The 17,943-nt window shown below is 53.9% G+C and overlaps 3 protein-coding genes across 3 annotated transcripts; 1 reads left to right on the forward strand and 2 right to left on the reverse strand.

Moving 5' to 3' along the window:
- Positions 1-916: 916 nt before the first annotated feature.
- On the reverse strand, positions 917-2,626 carry CCM_04545 (uncharacterized protein; the record flags this gene model as incomplete). The annotated part of the gene is made up of 4 exons (XM_006669693.1): positions 917-1,768; positions 1,804-2,092; positions 2,152-2,213; positions 2,315-2,626. 4 exons carry the CDS (start codon positions 2,624-2,626, stop codon positions 917-919), a joined length of 1,515 nt encoding a protein of 504 aa, XP_006669756.1.
- A 5,637-nt stretch (positions 2,627-8,263) lies between these two features.
- CCM_04546 (Helix-loop-helix DNA-binding protein) lies at positions 8,264-9,785 on the forward strand (the record flags this gene model as incomplete). Its single annotated transcript, XM_006669694.1, has 2 exons — positions 8,264-8,336; positions 8,470-9,785. The coding sequence occupies 2 exons, from the start codon at positions 8,264-8,266 to the stop codon at positions 9,783-9,785; spliced, it is 1,389 nt and encodes a 462-aa protein (XP_006669757.1).
- Positions 9,786-10,794: 1,009 nt separating this feature from the next.
- CCM_04547 (reptin) lies at positions 10,795-12,393 on the reverse strand (the record flags this gene model as incomplete). Its single annotated transcript, XM_006669695.1, has 3 exons — positions 10,795-11,995; positions 12,079-12,350; positions 12,385-12,393. 3 exons carry the CDS (start codon positions 12,391-12,393, stop codon positions 10,795-10,797), a joined length of 1,482 nt encoding a protein of 493 aa, XP_006669758.1.
- Between the last annotated feature and the right edge of the window lie 5,550 nt (positions 12,394-17,943).

Here is a 17,943-nt window from a genome sequence, read left to right on the forward strand (position 1 = left end):
ATGACGGAGGAGCAGCGCGCGCAGCTGCGTCAGCTGATGCTCGGCAGCGGTGCGCCCGCTGCTGGCGCGACAAGTCCCAGTGACGAGGACCCTATGATGAAGATGATGTCGCAGATGATGGGCGGTGCCGGCGGCGGCGGCTTCCCCGGCATGCCGACGGGCGGCGCGGGTCCCAACGCCTCTCCCTTTGCGGGCATGATGGGCGGGCCGCAGCAGCAGCAGACGTCGGCGGACGTGTACAACACGGTGTGGCGCATCGTGCACGCGCTGCTGGCGCTGGGCCTGGGCCTCTACATTGTGCTGGCGACGCCGTTTGACGGGACCAAGGTCCAGCGGCAGCTGGCCTTTAAGCGGGCGGCTGCGGACGAGGGGGGCGTCGTCGCGGACATGACGGGCCTGGACGCGGCCAAGAAGAACTTCTTCTGGGCGTTTGCGACGGCCGAGGCGCTGCTCCTCACCACCAAGTTTGTCCTGGACAAGGGCCGGGCGCCGCCGCCGGGCTTCCTGTGGTCTATTGCGAGCCAGCTGCCCGCGCCCTGGCGGGGGTACGTGGTCAGCGTCATGCGGTACGGGCAAATCTTTACGACGGTGCGGACGGACATCTTGCTGTGCGCGTTTGTGCTGGGCGTTTGCGCGTGGTGGAAGGGGCAGCTGTAAGGGGACGGAGAGAGAGAGAGGTCGGGACATGGCGGCGGGAAGAATATATAGAATAACAGCGAAAAGATGTGATGGTCATGACGATTTATATGCATCTTGTGTATGTTTGTGAATGGAAAGCAAGTTTTAACACTTTTGTACATGTTGGCTTATAGCTCTACTAATGCTCATCATACAACTCTACTTCAAAAGATTCGATCACCACCACCATAATACCACTTATTTCTCAGGCTGTTCACGCAGCGCGTTTTTCCTCTCGTCACTCTCTTAGGACGTAGCCGAGTACACCGCCAAGCACACCGCGGACGCGGCGTGGGTTCTCCAGCACGCACGTGAACACGATGGCCGTGCTGGCCGCAAAGACCAACGTCTCACGCCACTGCTTCTCCTTGGGGTACTGCCGGGGCACAAAGGTGCTGAGGGCGCGGGGCGCGACAAACAAGCCCATATCTTTGCGGCGGCTCGCCGTCTCAATCAGGACGCTCCACCCGCAGAGGAAGCAGCCAGTGCCGACGCAAAGGCTGCTATCGAGGTGTTGGCGTGCCTCCGTGTCGGTGCCGACGAGTCGTGGCCCGACGCGGGTGCGGGCGAGGCACACGCCGTAGTAGAAGAGGGTAATATACATGGCGAGAAAGGCCGAGGAGCGGGACGCGGAGCGGAGGGCGCCGAGCAGGCCGCGCTGCGAGGGCACGCCGCGGCGCAGCTGCAGGGCGAGCGCGAGAGGCAGGTACGTGTACATGGACCACTTCCAGGAGCGGGCGAAGCGACTGAGGGCGTGGTACTCGCACGAGGGGCCGCAGCCCATGTGGACAATCTCGCACGGCAGGGCAACGTGGACGGCCGGGTCGCCCCAGCGGCGCGGCAGGCCGTAATCGTCGCACATGTCGCCGATGAGCCTGGCCTGGCCCGTCTCGCGGCCGTAGATATAGGTGCCAAAGTGGAAGCCCCGCAGGGCCTCGATGAGGCGCGTGTCGACCTGCGCGGCCGACGTGATCCATTTCTGGTACCCGCGCGGTAGCTTGTCCGGGTGGTAGAACCACGCCCACATGATGAAGGCGCAGGACGAGACAAAGACGAGCGGGTCGGCCATGTATTGGATAAAGGATTCGGTCTGTGGGTTTCGCTGCGGTTAGCATGGTCTGTGACGCGACGACAAGTATTGGGGAAGTTGGTGAGGCGTGCCTTGGTCCATTTGTTGGAAAGCTGGCGGCGGGACCGGCGCTGCGACCACAGCTCGCCGACAACGACGTCGGCCGCGCGGGTGGCGGCGAAGAGGGTGAGATCCATGGTGCGGCCGGCCATCTTCCGGCAGCGAATCTCTTCCTCCCGCTTGGTTCGTCGGGCCGTCGAGTGTCGGCGCGGCGCGGTGCCCTTTGTGTGGAGGAGCTTCAGGCCGAACCAGCCTGCGAGGAAGCTACACAGGAAACGTGCCAACCTAGAAAAGTGAGCGAGCCGCACAAAGGAAGAGGTTCGGGAGTTGATTCTGGAGCATACCGCAACCGTGAAGTCCGGCTCAGACTGGAGCCCAGACTGGCAATGACTTTGTCGAGTGGTTTCTATCATCGCACGTTAATCCATGATTTTCGAATCCGCTTTGGTGGAACGTATAGCTTGGGCCAGTGGGGAGGCAACTCTGATCAATAAATGAAAAACTCACATGTAATAAAGAGGTTCCGGCCACGAGAACAGCGCAAAAGGTTGGAAAACGCTGCGGGTCGAAGCCGGAGCGCAGGATGTAGCGGGCGCCAGCGAGAAACGTGGGCTCGTCTTCGGGATCTGAGGGCAGGAGCTGCTCGGAGTTGCGCCGCAGCTTGAGGATGTGCTGGACAGCCAGGGTCAGCAGCCGGGGCGCCACGGCCGAGGCGTATCCCAGGGCGTAGGCGCGGAGGACCGGGCGGAGCGCCGGCGGGACGGCCAAGGCGGCGCCGGAGCGTGGCGCGACCGCACGGCTACCTGCGAGCTGCGCCATTCAGCCGAGAATATTCGGTTCTAAGATCTCTTTGGATACAGAAAAAGAGGGGACTCGACGATTGCAACAATCCAATGACGCCGACCCACACTCAAACAAAGAAGAGGCCTCTTGTCTGGTGATTGGAAAGGCGTTTGGCGTTACCACCCCCGTGACAGGGTTGGGGCGGGCCGGAGAACCGATGCGACGAGATGAGACGGCTGCGTTGGGAAGGAGAGAAGAGTCAAGGTGGCAAAGTAAGCTTTCTGGTACAATGTTGCATGCTTTGTGTCAATTGCCTCTGCCCGGCGTCTTCTCGGTCACATCCCCCCCCCGGTTTGGTGCGATGCGACGAAGCCGTGTAGGAGAACGGGCCAGGTAGGTATGTGCCAACAGTGTTGAGATAGGGAAGCGGCTGATGTGTGACGGTCGCGCAGAGACGGAGATGAGAGATGTTGCGTCCCCGGTCAGGGTGATGTAGAAGTCAATGGAGGAAAAGCGTCGCACGTTTGCCTGGTTTCGGTCGATGTGCTTGCGCCTCAAAACAGCTGCGCCGCCCGCCTTGTCGCGTTTGTCGACGCGCGCCACAGAGGGGTAGAAGTTTGTTGGTACCTGGTACGGTACCTAGGTAGGGCTGGAGTTGGCTCTTTGTTTGCGAACACGATGGGCCGAATTTGCTCTCGCGGCGAGCTGGCGATGAAAGGGAAAACATTACGCAGGAGAGGGACCAGTACACAGCGTTATGGGTAAGGGTACTAAGGTATTGGGTTTTTCATGCCATGGTTGAGGCAAGGCAATTGGCTCGGGTTCACGACAAGTCAGTGGTCAGTGGTCAGTGGTCGCTGGTGATGGGGCTGGCATCGGATTCAGCGGACTCCCAGGTGGTTTTGGTCGACTTGCAGGTCGTGATGCGCTACAAGTGGCCTGAAACTGGCCTGAGCTGGCCTGGAATTGCTCAGAGCCCTTGGTCCCAGTGGCGCAGCTTGCCTGTTTCTTTTGGTTTTCCATGTGAAAGCCCATCTTGGATCTCGTCTGTGTTGGACGAAGTAGTCGACCCGTTTGTTGTCGAGTAAACGGCAAACACTACTGCACCGTCGCCAACTCGCATTGATGACGCCCAAACTCATCATCCTCAAGATGGCGATAATGCGCGCCATCCCGTCTCCGTACCTTGGAGCACGACTCAGCCGGCGCACGATGATGCAGGAACCCGCTCAGCTTCTTGTCTACCTGGTTTTTCGTTATCAACCACCAACTAGGTAGGTACCTATCTGCTCCAACCTTTTCCTCGAGACCATGAACTATTACCTTTAAGAAATGAATCTGCACAAGGCAGCCCAGTTTCTGGAATTGCCACATATTATTAGTAGTAGTTATTATAGCCTCCACACGGCGCCCAATCCGCCACACACTGCTGCAGCTGACAATGCCAAAGCCCAGAAACATTGGTCCCGTGTCGTATCGCGCGCAACACCACCTGATGTTGCGCCCGCCCCGACGGCCATCTTGCCAGACCTGGCATGGTTCTCGGTCCTCCCGTCTCGGGTGCCTGGCGATCCGCCCGTTGCGTCGTCGAACCAGATCATCGACGGTCCCGTCCCGTCTTCCATGATGGCATATTATAAGCTGTTTTTCTGTGTTATGATGCGATACGGCCCGTCGTTATGGTTAGCACACGCCCCTTTTAGCCTCGGTGTGACTTGCAAGTTGGGAAAGGCTTCCTCGGTGTTTTTGCACCGACATGCAGTAGTTAGGCGTCAAGGACGCGGCCCTTTGTGCAGCGTGGACAGCGCAAATGTTCGGCTGACCTGGACCAGATGGCCACTCGCCTCCTGTCTAACGCAGCGGCCTGCGCCGAGAAATGCATAACAGCCAGTAGTATATCATGTTCTCCGAAAGTTCAACAGTGGCAAACTAGTTAGTCACGACGTGTGTTCTGCTATAGGTGAGAGAGCCTGTAGAACTATATCGTCTAGTTACCCCAATATCTGCGTTAAATAGTTAGGGACGAGACCGGGCTGGTTTTTGCCCCGTGCTCGGCTGTCGCTGCCATGACCCAATGCGAACCGCTTCGGTCACATTGTAACTAAAAACGCCACTCTGGAAAGAGCGTCAGCCCCGTCCCTTGCTCAGCCCTGATATTGGAATTGTGGCGTGGAGGAATCCTGCGAAGAAAAGACTATAGTGGCTGCAAATCATACCAGTCACATTCCCAAAGCGCAGGATTCAGGATCACCTTTGCTGTGAGGCTCTTGAACTAGGCGTGGTACAGGGTACAGTGGGAGCAGATGGACCAGTGTCGTGGCCGCCAACGGATGATGAACTCCCAATCGAAAGAAATCGGCAGCAAGAAAACACTTGAACCAGGAGTGTTGCATCGGTTCAAAAACCCACCCCCACAAACCTGCACCATGTCACTGACGAACCGCGCCATGTTTCTTCGATCTGTTACGACTCACGACCAGATTGTCCTTCAAGGGTGTCCATAACAAGTGGAGGAATGTGTTGACTTGTTGAACGAAGATCCGGGGAACAAGGGGCCAGAAATGGGGAGCACACAGTCATCAAATAGGCTTTATGGCTTTGTCTTGGCCTCATTTGTCAAGACGCTCTGGATGAAAAAAGGGGGGTTGAATCTGCCGCTCGAGATTGGAGAGGGGTCGTCTCTGATGCGACTTGTTTCACGACGACGCATGGAGAAGAGGGATCCGGCACCGTGTTACTAGGTAGTTATTAGTTAGAGGTGAGGCCAGGCTTGCGTCTTGACTTTGACGACACCATCAAATCAAAGTTTTTTTCTTTTAGATTTTCTTTAACGCCATATAAGAAATGGAGCCACAAAGGGCAGCCAGTACATGCTTACCCTTGTCAACAAAAACCATCAAGTCTCGTGAGGCATCAAGCGGTCTATAGTCGGTGCCTACTATGGCGTTGACACTAACTAATCAGGGCATGTTTATCTGGGCAAGACGAAAAGGAGTCGTACTTGTACGCGCAAGAAATTGCGCGACAAAGCTTCTTGGACGTCTGCCGCACATTTTCATGCAAGCCATAGGCACGCGTCGTCGAACTCGTCATGGACAAAGGGACGAGTCGGAACAGAAGCACCAATGTAGACGTCGATCGTCAACGGCTACCGGGTCATGTCGGAAAGCGTTTTGTGCAACGGGCAAGAGCCAGTAACTAGAACAAGCTTGAGTTGAAAAAAGGCTGAGATGGTGGTGTGCGCTGGTGTGTCTAGTTCGTTGTAGTCTACTCCATACAAAACAGGTTTAGTGTGAGAGAGACGCCGAGGAGCAACAAAGGAAAAAAAGCATGTGAATATGAGATTTGTGCACGTCGGGTGCGCAAGATGGGGAACCTCGATAAGTGCATCTCCTCGCAACATCGATTGACGAGAACGCGAGCAAGAGGCGTTTTCTTCCCCACCCGCCAGTTTGGGGAAAATAACCACCCCTCCTTTTTCGTTGATACTATAACTACTCTGTAACTAGTAACGCATTGTGGTGAGTGACTGAGAGTGTGTGTGTGCGTGCACGATAATAAACAACAAGGGAAAGGAGGGGGATGTGAAGTATCTTGGAGTAAGATGCAAGGTAGTACGTAGCCTTTATGCTCAAAGTAATGCTCAAAGTGACCGGTAAGTAAGACGAGGGGACGGATTTTGGGGTCAAAGCTGTCTTGGAGAGCGAGCGTGTGCCTCGGAGCTTTTTGACAACTATAATCTATTAATATTAGCAGCTTGTTGTGGAAGCACGCTAGAGTTCTTCTCCCGCGATATTTCGTACATGGTGGACGTAGGTAGGAGTACCTATGTGACCCGGGCGTGTGTTATAATTACAACCCCTGCCCATCTGTAGGCCCGTTCTTGGTGCCTTCATCAGGATCGACTCACCCAAACAGCGCCGGGTCCGGACAAAAGGGCTAAATGGGCGTGGGTGAGAGGGGCAGTTTAACATGTACGCGGTTAGTATTTAGGAGAGTGATGTGACTAACTACTGTCTGCCGTATTTTGTGCATACCGATACGTCACTTGTCTTGCTTTTGTTCCGGACCACGCTCCGGGTTCAAACTTGCCTATACGCATGGCCCTCTTCGGAGATGACGGGTGCGCGAATCAATAGCCAAGAGGCGCCCAAATTCTTTTTTGTGCTTGGTGCTCGTTACGGCTAGAGGGGCAGGTGTAGGCGTAGTGGATGCCAAGCTCGGCGGCGGACATCCGGGACAACCAACTACACCAGCTACCACGCGACAAGTCCAGTTGCACAGCATGGCTCTGCCGGCTGGTTATAATGATGCTCATACTATCGAGAGGGAAATGCAAGGCCGGGTTCAACCCCTCTCATTAGAAAATGAGTCGCGCTCTTCACTCGCCCACCGCAACGTGCCGTTTGCATTGTACGACGACTCATCTGTCATCTCGGACAAGTGCTGGAATATCCACCTTGGCCGTCTCCGGGGAAAAGTGAGATGCATCATGCGCCGCATGAACCAGGGAAAAGAAAGCCTATAAACAGCTTGGCAGGGTGCTGTTGCAAGCTGCAACCAGCAGGCTGGGCGCGCCGCTGGAAATGACCCATCCCCGCTGGCGGTGAACCCACTGTAGCGCGGGCCGGGGCTTTGGCTGCCCTGAAGCCCGCTGTTTTTAGGTTTTTGGGCAGGCGGCCGAGACCGCCGCGAGGTAGAGTTATTGTAGCGGAGGGCCCAGCGGTGGCAAACAGCGGGATCGTGAACTACCTCCTACCAAAGGTAGTTAGAGTAGATGGAAACTTGTTCGTGTGCTTGGGTTCAGGAAAGGAAAGGAAAAAGACTTGGGGAAAAAAAGAAATTCAACCTTCAACTGTGAATTATCAAGACCCGCGTACTCGTAATCCAGCCCGTACCTACCTAGGCTAGCGTACTCCAAGCTGCAGCAGCAGTTGACGACGTTGACGACGTTGACGACTGCCACGCATGCCACACCCACCAGCGCCCGCCCGCCTTCACCCCCAACACGCCCCCAAGAAACTCCCTCCATCGCCCCATGAATATTCCCCACGCTTTCCTCATCCGCCTCTCGCGCCTGAGTCCCAAAATTTTGCCCCCCCAAAGTCGACGTCGGCCACCAAACCTCTTGGGCATTCCCCTCATCTCAGGGGACACACACACCCCTCATATGTACGGAACCAAGAACAAGACACTGCACCCCCCGGCTTTTCTTTTAATACCTGACCTTGCCCCCTCCCTCGGCTCGTCCAGCGACCTCTTTGTAATACCCCGGATTTTGTTTCTATTGATACCAATTTTGCCCTTCTTGCACATCTCCGTATTCTAGCAATTCTTTCTCTCGAAACCGACTTCTAATTCCCTTGCTGTGAACGGACGACGACCTGGACGACACTGACTGTCCTGTTCTGCACCTAATTTCGCCTGCCTTAGCGACATCCACCGTCCAGCTACAACTGGTTCCGTTACAGCGCTCCTCTGCCCGCCGAAAGCACCCCAGCGCCCCCCGCCCGCCCAGTCGCCTGTCTGGCCTTGGTCAGCCCCAAAAAGTCGTTCCGCCGAGCCGTCCGCCCGCCAATTTTTCCTTGCCTGGCTGCGCGCTCTTGGTGCGACGCCTTCGCTCCAAAACCGTCACATCCACTTTTCCTCCCATCACCATCCAGAGCCGCATCCATGCTCGCCGTCCAGCAGCCTCCCAGGATGGGTTCTTCGCACCCCGATTCAGATCCTTTCCTACCTTTTGGATGTAAGCCTATTCTCCCGACCTTCATTCTCACCTTTCGCCTTGCGCTTTAAATCCTGCTCCTCCTTCTTCCGCTTGCTCTTCATCCACCGGGGCCAGACATGCCGTTGCTAACACGAACTGGTGTCTCTCACAGACTCGATGGACCAGAACCAAGATGGTCTCCTCGACGCCCCCGACCCTGCCGGTGCGCCGCTCCTCTCCGAAACGGACACCAAATTTCTGAGCTCCTTCTTCGAGGACATGTCGTCCGCCCAGTACAACATGCCCTCGTTTGGCGAAGGCCTGCACTTTAGCGACGCCTGGTTCGACCTGCCTCCCCAGTTCATGGGCACTGCGACGTCCTTTGGTCCTCAAGCATCCGCCCTCCCCAACCCGGATGCTTTTCTCGGCGAACACATCGACTTTACCGGAGCCGTCAGCTCCGCGCCGCAGCTCATGCGCCCCCCTTCGGTTCCCATGAGCCAACCGCCACAAGCCCAGCACCGCCAAGTCTACCAGCATCAACAACATCAACAGCAGCAGCAGCAGCATCGTCATCACTCCGACGACGTCTTAACTGCTGCTGCCACCCTTCTCCAGAACAACAGTTCCAGCCCCCGCTCCAATGGCAAGGGCAAGGAAGCGTCACCCGCGACCCGACGACCCCTCGGCCCGCCAATGGGCCACCTTCGCCACCAGCCCATGGACGAGTTCAAGGAAGAGAGCAAGCGGGACTTGGAAAACGAAGCCGACAACAACACATTCACTGACTGGATGTTTGGCTCCAAGGATCGCCACGGTTCCCGCCCGGAGCAGGTTAACGAGCTTCACTGGGGGTCCGATGCCAACTTTGGCAACGTTCAGGGCTACGTCCCGTCTCCCACCAAGGAGACGGCCGACGGACACCACAAGGTGCAAATGCAGGTCCTCGGCTGCCTCAAGCCCAACAACAGCGTCCCCAACACCCGCTGCGGCAGCCCGATCGTCGACCCCCAGCGTGTGGTCCCGCCGTCGCAGTCCGCGGGCCTGGCCGACGACGCCGACGCCGACGCCCCTCCTCGCAAGCGACGCAAGAGCAAGCTCCAGCGCGGCTTCGATGACAACGACGACGACGACGAGTCCTCTGCTCCTTCGAGCTTCAAAAAGTCCAAGAGCCCGCACGGCAGCAGTAACGGCCTGCCGTCGCCACCCGCCGAGTCGTCATCGTCCCGCCGTCGCAAGTCGGGCCTCGGCAAGGGTCCCCGCGAAAATCTCAGCGAGCAGCAGAAGCGCTCAAATCACATTCGCAGCGAGCAGAAGCGCCGCACCCTCATCAAGGAGGGCTTCGACGACTTGTGCGAGCTCGTCCCCGGCCTCAAGGGCGGCGGCTTCAGCAAGAGTACCATGCTCACCATGTCTGCCGAGTGGCTCGAGCAGCTCCTCCAGGGCAATCAGACCCTGTCCGCACAACTCCAGGGCATGGGCCAATAACCTTGGGGCCTTTTTTCTGGGAATTTCTTCCATTTTTTTCATGTCTTGACGATTGCATGTTTGATATGCGTACTTGTGTACTACAACACTCTACCATATTAGGAGTTGGGCGCTGTTGATTATATTACCTCGGGGCAAAAGAAGATATATTTTCTCTTCACAAACGAGGAGTGGCGTTACTTTTTTACATTTCTTTCTATTTTATTCGCCAATCATCTCCCCCACTTGTCACTCACCCATGGCAAGGGGGATGTCAAGAGGGCAAAAGCTCCGCCTACTAGTGTCGTGTCCTCGACAGGATATGAATGTTCCATTTCTTCTTGGATTAGTTGTTTATATAGAATGGGAAAGGACAAAATGGGGGGCTTTGGAGCTAAAACGGTTTTGGATTTCGGGTGTCCGGATATGTACGAGATACATATCATGCGACGTGTGGCTTTTTATGATATCCTCCAAATTACAGATGACGTTTCTTCATACAAAATGCTTGCCTCCAACTTGCGTGAATATCTTTATCTTATTCTACCCCGTTTTTTCTTAAGTTGCTTCTTATTGTCACAGGTTCTACTCCAAGTCCGGTTCGCAGAATTTTGGTGTCACTGCTGTCATCACTTATTAGTCGGCTCCTTGTGCGGACAGTCCTAGTCTCCGGCGCGCCGCTGTCGCTGTTGAGCCAATCCTCCTTGACCTTGAGGCCGGTCAATCTGCATGTGGGATGAGACGTGTTTGATTTTTTAGTTTGAATAGCTTTCTAAGTCATCTACTCTGTATGTTTTTTGTTTCTTGCATCTTCCAAGAGAATCGCAGTTCTCTTCCCCTCCCATAAAACGCCAGCCTAAATTACCAAGAACAGAAAAAGAGAACAGGAAAACATAAAAAAAAGAGGCTGCAGACATGCCCAGAATGTGTGCGTTTCCGCTTTCGACATATTCCGAACCCGCATGGGTGTTTTCCGTGTTATAGCCGTACATGCAAAAAAACAAAGAATCTCGAGATTGTATATCTGCGCTTAGCTTAGGTCCATGCCCTCACTTCCCGCCGCCGCGGTTGCCGAGGCGCCATTCGCCGCCGCGGACAGGTCGACGGCACCGTCGTCGCCAATGAGGCGGTTCTCCGACTTGGTGACAAATTCGATGCTGCGCGCCGGATCGTAAAACAGCTGGAAGCTGCGCTGGACGTCCTCGATGGCGATTTGCTTGGCGCGGCGCTTGGCTGCGACGAGCTGCGAGGTGCTAATGAGGTTGCTCGCGTAGCGCAGACCGGCCTCCTGGCCAATCTTGGTGAGCAGCGCGAGGGCGTCGGCCGAGACGTCGACCTCTTCTTCTTGCGCGCGAATCGACAGAATCTGCCGGATCTCGTCAACGACGTACGGGTGCGTGTTGATGATGACAACGCGGTCGAGGAAATCGAGCGGCAGGCCGTGCGGGCTGCGATAGTCAGTGCCGCGGATGCGCGCGTGGCCGCGGTTGCTCGCCATGATGACAATGGGCGCCAGGTCATCCTCAAGGGCGCGGTTAATGTACGAGTAGCACTCGATGTCGAGCATGTGCACCTCGTCGATGAAGAGCACGCCAGGCACAATCTCGGCCTTGCCTTCCTCCTTCCACTCGGCCACCTTTGTGTTGATCTGGTCGCGGATCTCGCTGCGAATCTCGCCCGTGTCGCCCGAGAAGAGCGCTAAAAAGCCCTGCGTGCGCGAGTTGATGACGTCAATCTCATGCAGCGTCACCGTGTGCACAACCTCCTTGCGCTTCTGCAGCTCACCTTCGGGGCACTGCAGGAACTTGGTGTCGACGCCCATGGCGTCGTAGTCGCGCGACCGCGCGTACGAGCGGCCCAGCTTGGTGATCTTGCCGGACGACTTGTCAATCGAGATAATATCGCCCGCCATCACGCGTTCCTTGGTCATGGCGTCAATCATTTTGGTGCCCATGTCGTAGACGGCCTCCATGTCCGTCGTCTTGATGGTCAGCTTGCCCTGTTTGGCCGTACCCGTGACGCTGCGGTCAATCTGAATCTCGACCACCTCGCCTTCCATGATCTCGCTCTCCTCCTTTATGCGCACGCCGATCGACTTGCGGAAGGCTTGGGTCAGGGCTTCGGTCTTGGACATTTCGAGGGAAAAGATTTCGGATGAGGCGAGCGTGGTGAACGGCACGTCGGGTCCGAGTGACTGGGCCATGCCCATCGCAATAGCAGTCTTTCCGGTGCTAGCGGCTGATATTAGTACGCGTAGGCCGTGATGGTGACGGCTTTGGCGCCACGACTGGGGGTAGACTGGCTTCTTGCGTACCTGGGGGGTCCAGCGATCAAGACAGCGCGACCAGCAATCTTGCCGTCCTTAATCATCTGCAGGATGACGGCCGCGGCCTTGCGCGCCTTTTCCTGGCCGACAAGACCCTGCGAGGAGGCGCGGGGCTCGAGGGTTGTGGCATCGACGCCGAGGCCGCGAATATGCGAGTGTGCCGCGATGAGGTTGAGACCGCGCAGGTCCTTGCTCTCGGAGACGGTTACGAGCGGCTGGTCCACGATAACAATTAGCATCGAAACTGGGGAGAACAAGCTCTACCATGTAGTTATCAAGCCATCCAATACTCACAGCAGCCATCTTGTTTGGTTTCGCGCACGTATGCCGGCAAAAATGTTTGTCTGTTGGAAGGGAGTAGTGAAGAGTTGCGAACGGCTTGTCTGTGCTCGTGCCTTGGAAAAAGGCAATGGGCTTTACCGCGAAGCTTCCCTGTGGCTGGTGTGTGGCTGATAAACGTGGCTGTGCACCGATTAGCTCGTGCGAAGCTACATACGGCTATACACTACTGGCTACAAATAGATTTTTACTGTGCATTGGAAAATTTGGCCCGTGGAATCATTCCATTGGTATTTTGTTCATCTTGTAAATCTGCTGATTGATTTCCAGGGCCGGATTGACATCGCACAAGCTTGTGGCAGTTGCTACCCGACTTACCGAGCGCAGCCTCGTGAAACTTGAGCGATGCTTCTCGCATTCCTTGAACAATGACGAATATGCTTTTAGCAAATGAAACAGAAATAAAAGGGAACTTGCCCATCTATATCAATTGTTCTGGGGTAAACTGTTCGGTGCCTTGTGACTGAGCAGCCACGGAAGTACACTGACCAGCCTTCGACAGTGGCGCACACACAAGCCAGTGACGTGGATGAAGAATGAACAAAGTGTAGTGGAATAATAGCAAGCAAGTTTTTTTTCTCCAACGACTCTAGATAGCCATTGGCCATGTGCTGGTATCAGTATATCTATATCAAATCGGGGTCCATGATAACTGCCTGCGCGCGCGCTGGTATATACCTCCTTAACGCCCGCTCCCCAAGTCCAAACCCCTGCAAAACGTCCATGTATGAAAGACAACCAATAAAGCAAAAACAACAAATTGGAGCAACTCTAGACAGTCTTCGTGAGAACCAACTCAAGCAGGCTGCAGATTTCCCGAATCCTTATCATCTCCTAGCAACAGGCGGGAATGGCAATGGGCTAGGCTCTGCAAGCTTTCTTTTCTTGTTCCCGCCATCTCCAAGACCCCCTTCGAGGTTGATAACCCTCGCTCTGAGCTCGATCAGAGTGTTGAAGTGGTCTGAGACAAACGAATTATTCAAATGCTGAACGATTGCGTTGAAAAGTTCAATTGTGTTGAAATTATCCTGCCAGCTCTGCATGTTGGCTGTCCGGAGCCACAATGCATCCACTGATTTCTGCAGCTCACCCTTTATTGCCGATTGAATGTCGTCTTTTGTAGATGACAGCAATTCTGTCAGATTCTGAATCCGGGTCTCTTGGTTCATAGATGCTGTCACGTCAGACTGGCGGTTGGCAACGCTTGCAGCCTGTACCTTGATAAGCTCTGCGTGGAGAGCCTCGACAGCCTGGGCCGTTGCAGAGATAGACTGTGCAGTACCCTTAACCTGCACACCCAAGCTCACACGCTCTGCTCTCTCCTTCTCAATCAACGTCCCGAATTTCTCGGCCATGTGGCTTAGTGTGCTTTGCAGGCGAGTTTCCACGGCTTGCACAAGACATAGCACCATTTTTTCAGATACTATGCCATCGCCGTTTTGCAAGAACTGCGTCAATTTTTCCTGTAAACCACCATTCAACTCCAAACAAGGGCTTTGCGCCATGATCGAATCCAATTTTGGCGGCTGAGCGCTGTCAACTTCCACTTCGATCTTATGGTCCTCGGCATCGTCCTTCTTTGTTGGCTGGTTCGTGGACATCTGCGATGCTTCAAATTTGGCTAGCCTGGACTCCAGGTCTACAAAAGCCTCTTGTTTGACAGTCAGGTCTAACTGTGATGAGATCTTGGCCTGGTCATCGACCTTTGTCTCAACAGCTGCAAGCTTCGCAGCCATGCTGTTCAACTTGGCCTCTAACCTTTTTGCGACGTCTTTCTCTTGAAGTAGATCCTGTCTCAAGCTGGCTAGCTGGGCCTCGTATTTATCTTCAGTCTTGGATTGCAGCTTCCGGGACTCTTCAGCGAACTGCTTTCGTATCATTGTTTCCACATTGGACCGCATCTGGCTCAGCTTCTGAGACTCCTGCCTGACATGATTCTGTATGTTGGCCGTGCGTGATTCGTAGGAATCCTTGATCTCATATTGTAGTTTTTGAGACTGTTCCGTTATTTGATTGCGAATCAAGACCTCGATACTATTTCGTGCCTGAAGAAGCTTCTGGGCCTCTTGCGTCATGTCGTTATGTAGCGTTGTTGTGCGGGAATCATATGCACTCTTGACCTCGCACTGTAATTTTTGCAACGCTTCGGTGATTTGGTTGCGCATTGACACTTCCAGATCCTCACGAAGCTGGGCCAGCTTTTCGTCAATGCTAAGATTAATATCCGATGATGTTTCGCTGGGAGGCGGTGTAAGATCATGACGGCCATTTCCACTGAACGACTTTGGCTGCGTGGCTGATTCTAACTTTGAGCACCAGGCGCTCGTGGTCTTCAGTAGCTTATCGTCAATGATCGTCATGCGTTGAGAGAATTTGGCCTTGTCCAAATCTAGAGCCTTCAAACGAACGTCAAGCATATCTACAGCGCTAGGAAATTCTCCATTCTGGCAGCGCTTTAGGTCGTGGCGCAGCTTTCTGTTCTTCTTGTCGGCATTATCTCGCTGGATGTACCAAGATACGCGCTCGGATATGAGGTCAATGAGCACCTTCGGGTTCAGCAAGTCGTCGTCTAATACCATTGGTGCTTTTGGCAGGTCAGAGTTGGGGTCCAAGCTTCGGGGAACAGGCTAGACACGTACCATTCGAGCATTGGACTTCATGAGGCCGAGTAGACCCTTGCTTTTGCGCAAAACTAGAGTTCTCCGGTGCGAAGCGCGAGCGTGGAGAGCCGCTGGTCCCGGCAGAAGCGCCACCGTGAACCTCACGAGCACTGCGGCCTCTGTCATATACCATTGTCGAAGTGTGGTGTTGCACTAACGGCGTCGCAGCGAAAGAGCGGGTGATTATTGTCAAGCTGTATGAATGGCAGGGCAAATTCGCAGAGACTCGCGGTTCGCAGAAGGGTACCTAGGTACGGTGGAGAGTGCGGTAAACATGTACTGCTTTGCTTGACTGATGAGCGACGTGAAAGGGGAAGGCGCAACAATCGAGTCAGAGAAGGCAGCACCCTCGAGATAGACTAAAAGCGAGAGGCAATAGGGCAGTATCTGCGGGAGGAAATCATTCCAATAATAGATGAGAGACCATGAAAGGTTCTATATTCGGCGCTCGACGCCTTGAATGTTTTTTTTTTTTCCTTTTATCCTGTGTTCACTGAATCATATGGTGAGACGGACACTAGAAATCAGCGTTTGCAGTGGCAGGTTGAGGTTACTCTGGAGACGCCAGCAAACGACGTTTATTGCTGACAGCTGGCAGATGGGTGCCAGCCGGCAAGATGCAGCGTTTGTTTCCCGTTGTGGTGTTTTAGTCGAAGCACACAAGACAAAGAAGCACGAGATGGAAGAAGAAGAGAAGAGAAGAGAAGAGGGGGTGGAAGACCAGCCTGCTCACAGCGAAATTAGAAGCAGGGGATATGTACATACACTTCTGATAGTACTTCACCCGCACCCGACAACGCAGTGGTGGGCCATTGATGGACTTGTGCCAATTATTACCGCCACTACTCAGCGGGTAGGTCACAGGAGGTGTGGTAACCCCGCTGCAGAATCACGCTAGAGTTGACGGGTGCAGGAGTTGTGGTGTGAAGACCGTGACAGCATTTGATTTTAACCAAATTAATAAATCTTGAAGATCCATCCATAACTAGAAGGATAAAGCTATTAGGTGCTATATCTACTCTCGTCCTTCTTTCTCGTCTTGGTATGCCCTCGTGCTCATGCTTCACTGGCATTCCCTGGTAAAGGTGTGGGTGTCGCTTTTTATTAGCCCTGTGTTGTATTTATGTATGCCGCTTTCCGGCTGCAGTGTGGCTATTGAGGCCCCTCTGCCAGCAGACATAGGTACTTATGAGTGGCTTTCTGCATGTCTTGTTGTTGCGACGGGGTGTGGACGAACAATGGACGACAATGTGTGCTAGAGACATCCAACACTTGTTGTGATGGCACCGCGTGAGGGGAATCACAGGTGCGACATAATGAAATCAGCGACTAATCCATGGGAGATAGCTGCCAACTTTATAATGACCCCTTTGAGACTCTTGCTGTTCAACAATCTAAGTTGAGATTTCGGCAATAACGTCCTACGTGCTTCTATATCCATGCTTACATTTTTAGCTAAGTACCTCCTACTAAGTAGGTACATAGGTAGGTATCTGGGGCCCCGCGTATTTCTGAACAGACATTAATATTTATTAGCCTCTCAAAGGCAACGCTCGAAAAGCATGGAGTATATATCTGGAAAAAGCGTCTGAAGCTGCTCCGATTTACTATTATTAGCGCACAATGTTGCGTATTTGGTTCCAGGCAGATGGCTCACAGTCGTCTGACAGATTCTGCCTCAAATATAAAGACAAGGCTTGCACCATGCATAAACAGGCCGTCGCATCAGCACTATCGACAATGTGTCTCCCGGGTACCAACCAAGCCGAACGTTCGCCGCAAAAGTTCTCGATAGTGGCACTACAGCGACGAAAATACTTTCAAAACGTCCCAAAGCATTGAAAGGATCTAGTTAGTTACTTGTTTGCTCCAGTCGAGGTTGCTTGCATACTCAGGTAATGGTCATTTCTTCACTGCTCCCGAGACAGTCGCACTCACAGCCATGAGACTGTTCTGTTGGAAGACCTCCCCTGGCGAAATAGAGATAGTTATAGGGCTCTTGGTCTCTGACAAACACTTTCTGCGCAATTGTGTCAAGGCGAGTGCGGTGGGAGCTCTCAGCAGTACGCCGCCATTCAACATCAGAGATTATCTACACCGATTTCATCCAATAGTGCCTGATTTGAAATAAATTGAAAAGATATCATCTAGTCATACACCGGTCCGGAACTGGTTGGGTTAAAGTGACAGGCTTCTGGGCGGAAGCTGGAAATCGATCCTTGGATTCTATGTACATATCAAGAGTCTTGAAATTGATACGCTTGTATTACAGAAACTCGAATGACTTGCAGCAAGTGGCACAGGAGCCGAGCGTCGGTGAGGCGAGCCAAAGTGGTTCCTGCGCAACCTCCACAGAAGCCTCGTTAAAACTAGACGATTGGATTAGGGCAGATTAATTAGAGGGCTAGATTCACAAGACACATCCATGTACCAGAAATTGATGAGAACAAGGACATTAGCCAAGGACTGAGTCGTCGAGCTCTTGCTGCCACGGTCGAAACCTCCATGGCTTTCGCCGGATACTGTATTATTTTCGATGACTCTATATCCAAAGGCCAACCAAGACGCAGAAATGTCTAAAGACGGTGGTGAAGATTCTGTCGTGGCGTGGTACGACAGGCGAGACGGAACGCCGTAGTGAAGACAAACAGGTGAGGAGGCGGCAGGTTTGTGTGTAGCGCTACAACCAAGTGAGTGATGGTGATGAACAATATGCGGGTGGAGTGACATGAGACTCGACGAGTACAGCTTGGAATTGTGTATATAAGAATGCGGTTGATGAATTTAGTCGAAATGCTCGTTACATTTGATGGTACCTACCTACATAATCTACCTATAGTACCTAGGTCGGCAC

This window comes from Cordyceps militaris (genome assembly GCF_000225605.1).
Source record: "Cordyceps militaris CM01 unplaced genomic scaffold CCM_S00003, whole genome shotgun sequence".
Classification (NCBI taxonomy): Eukaryota; Fungi; Ascomycota; class Sordariomycetes; order Hypocreales; family Cordycipitaceae; genus Cordyceps; species Cordyceps militaris.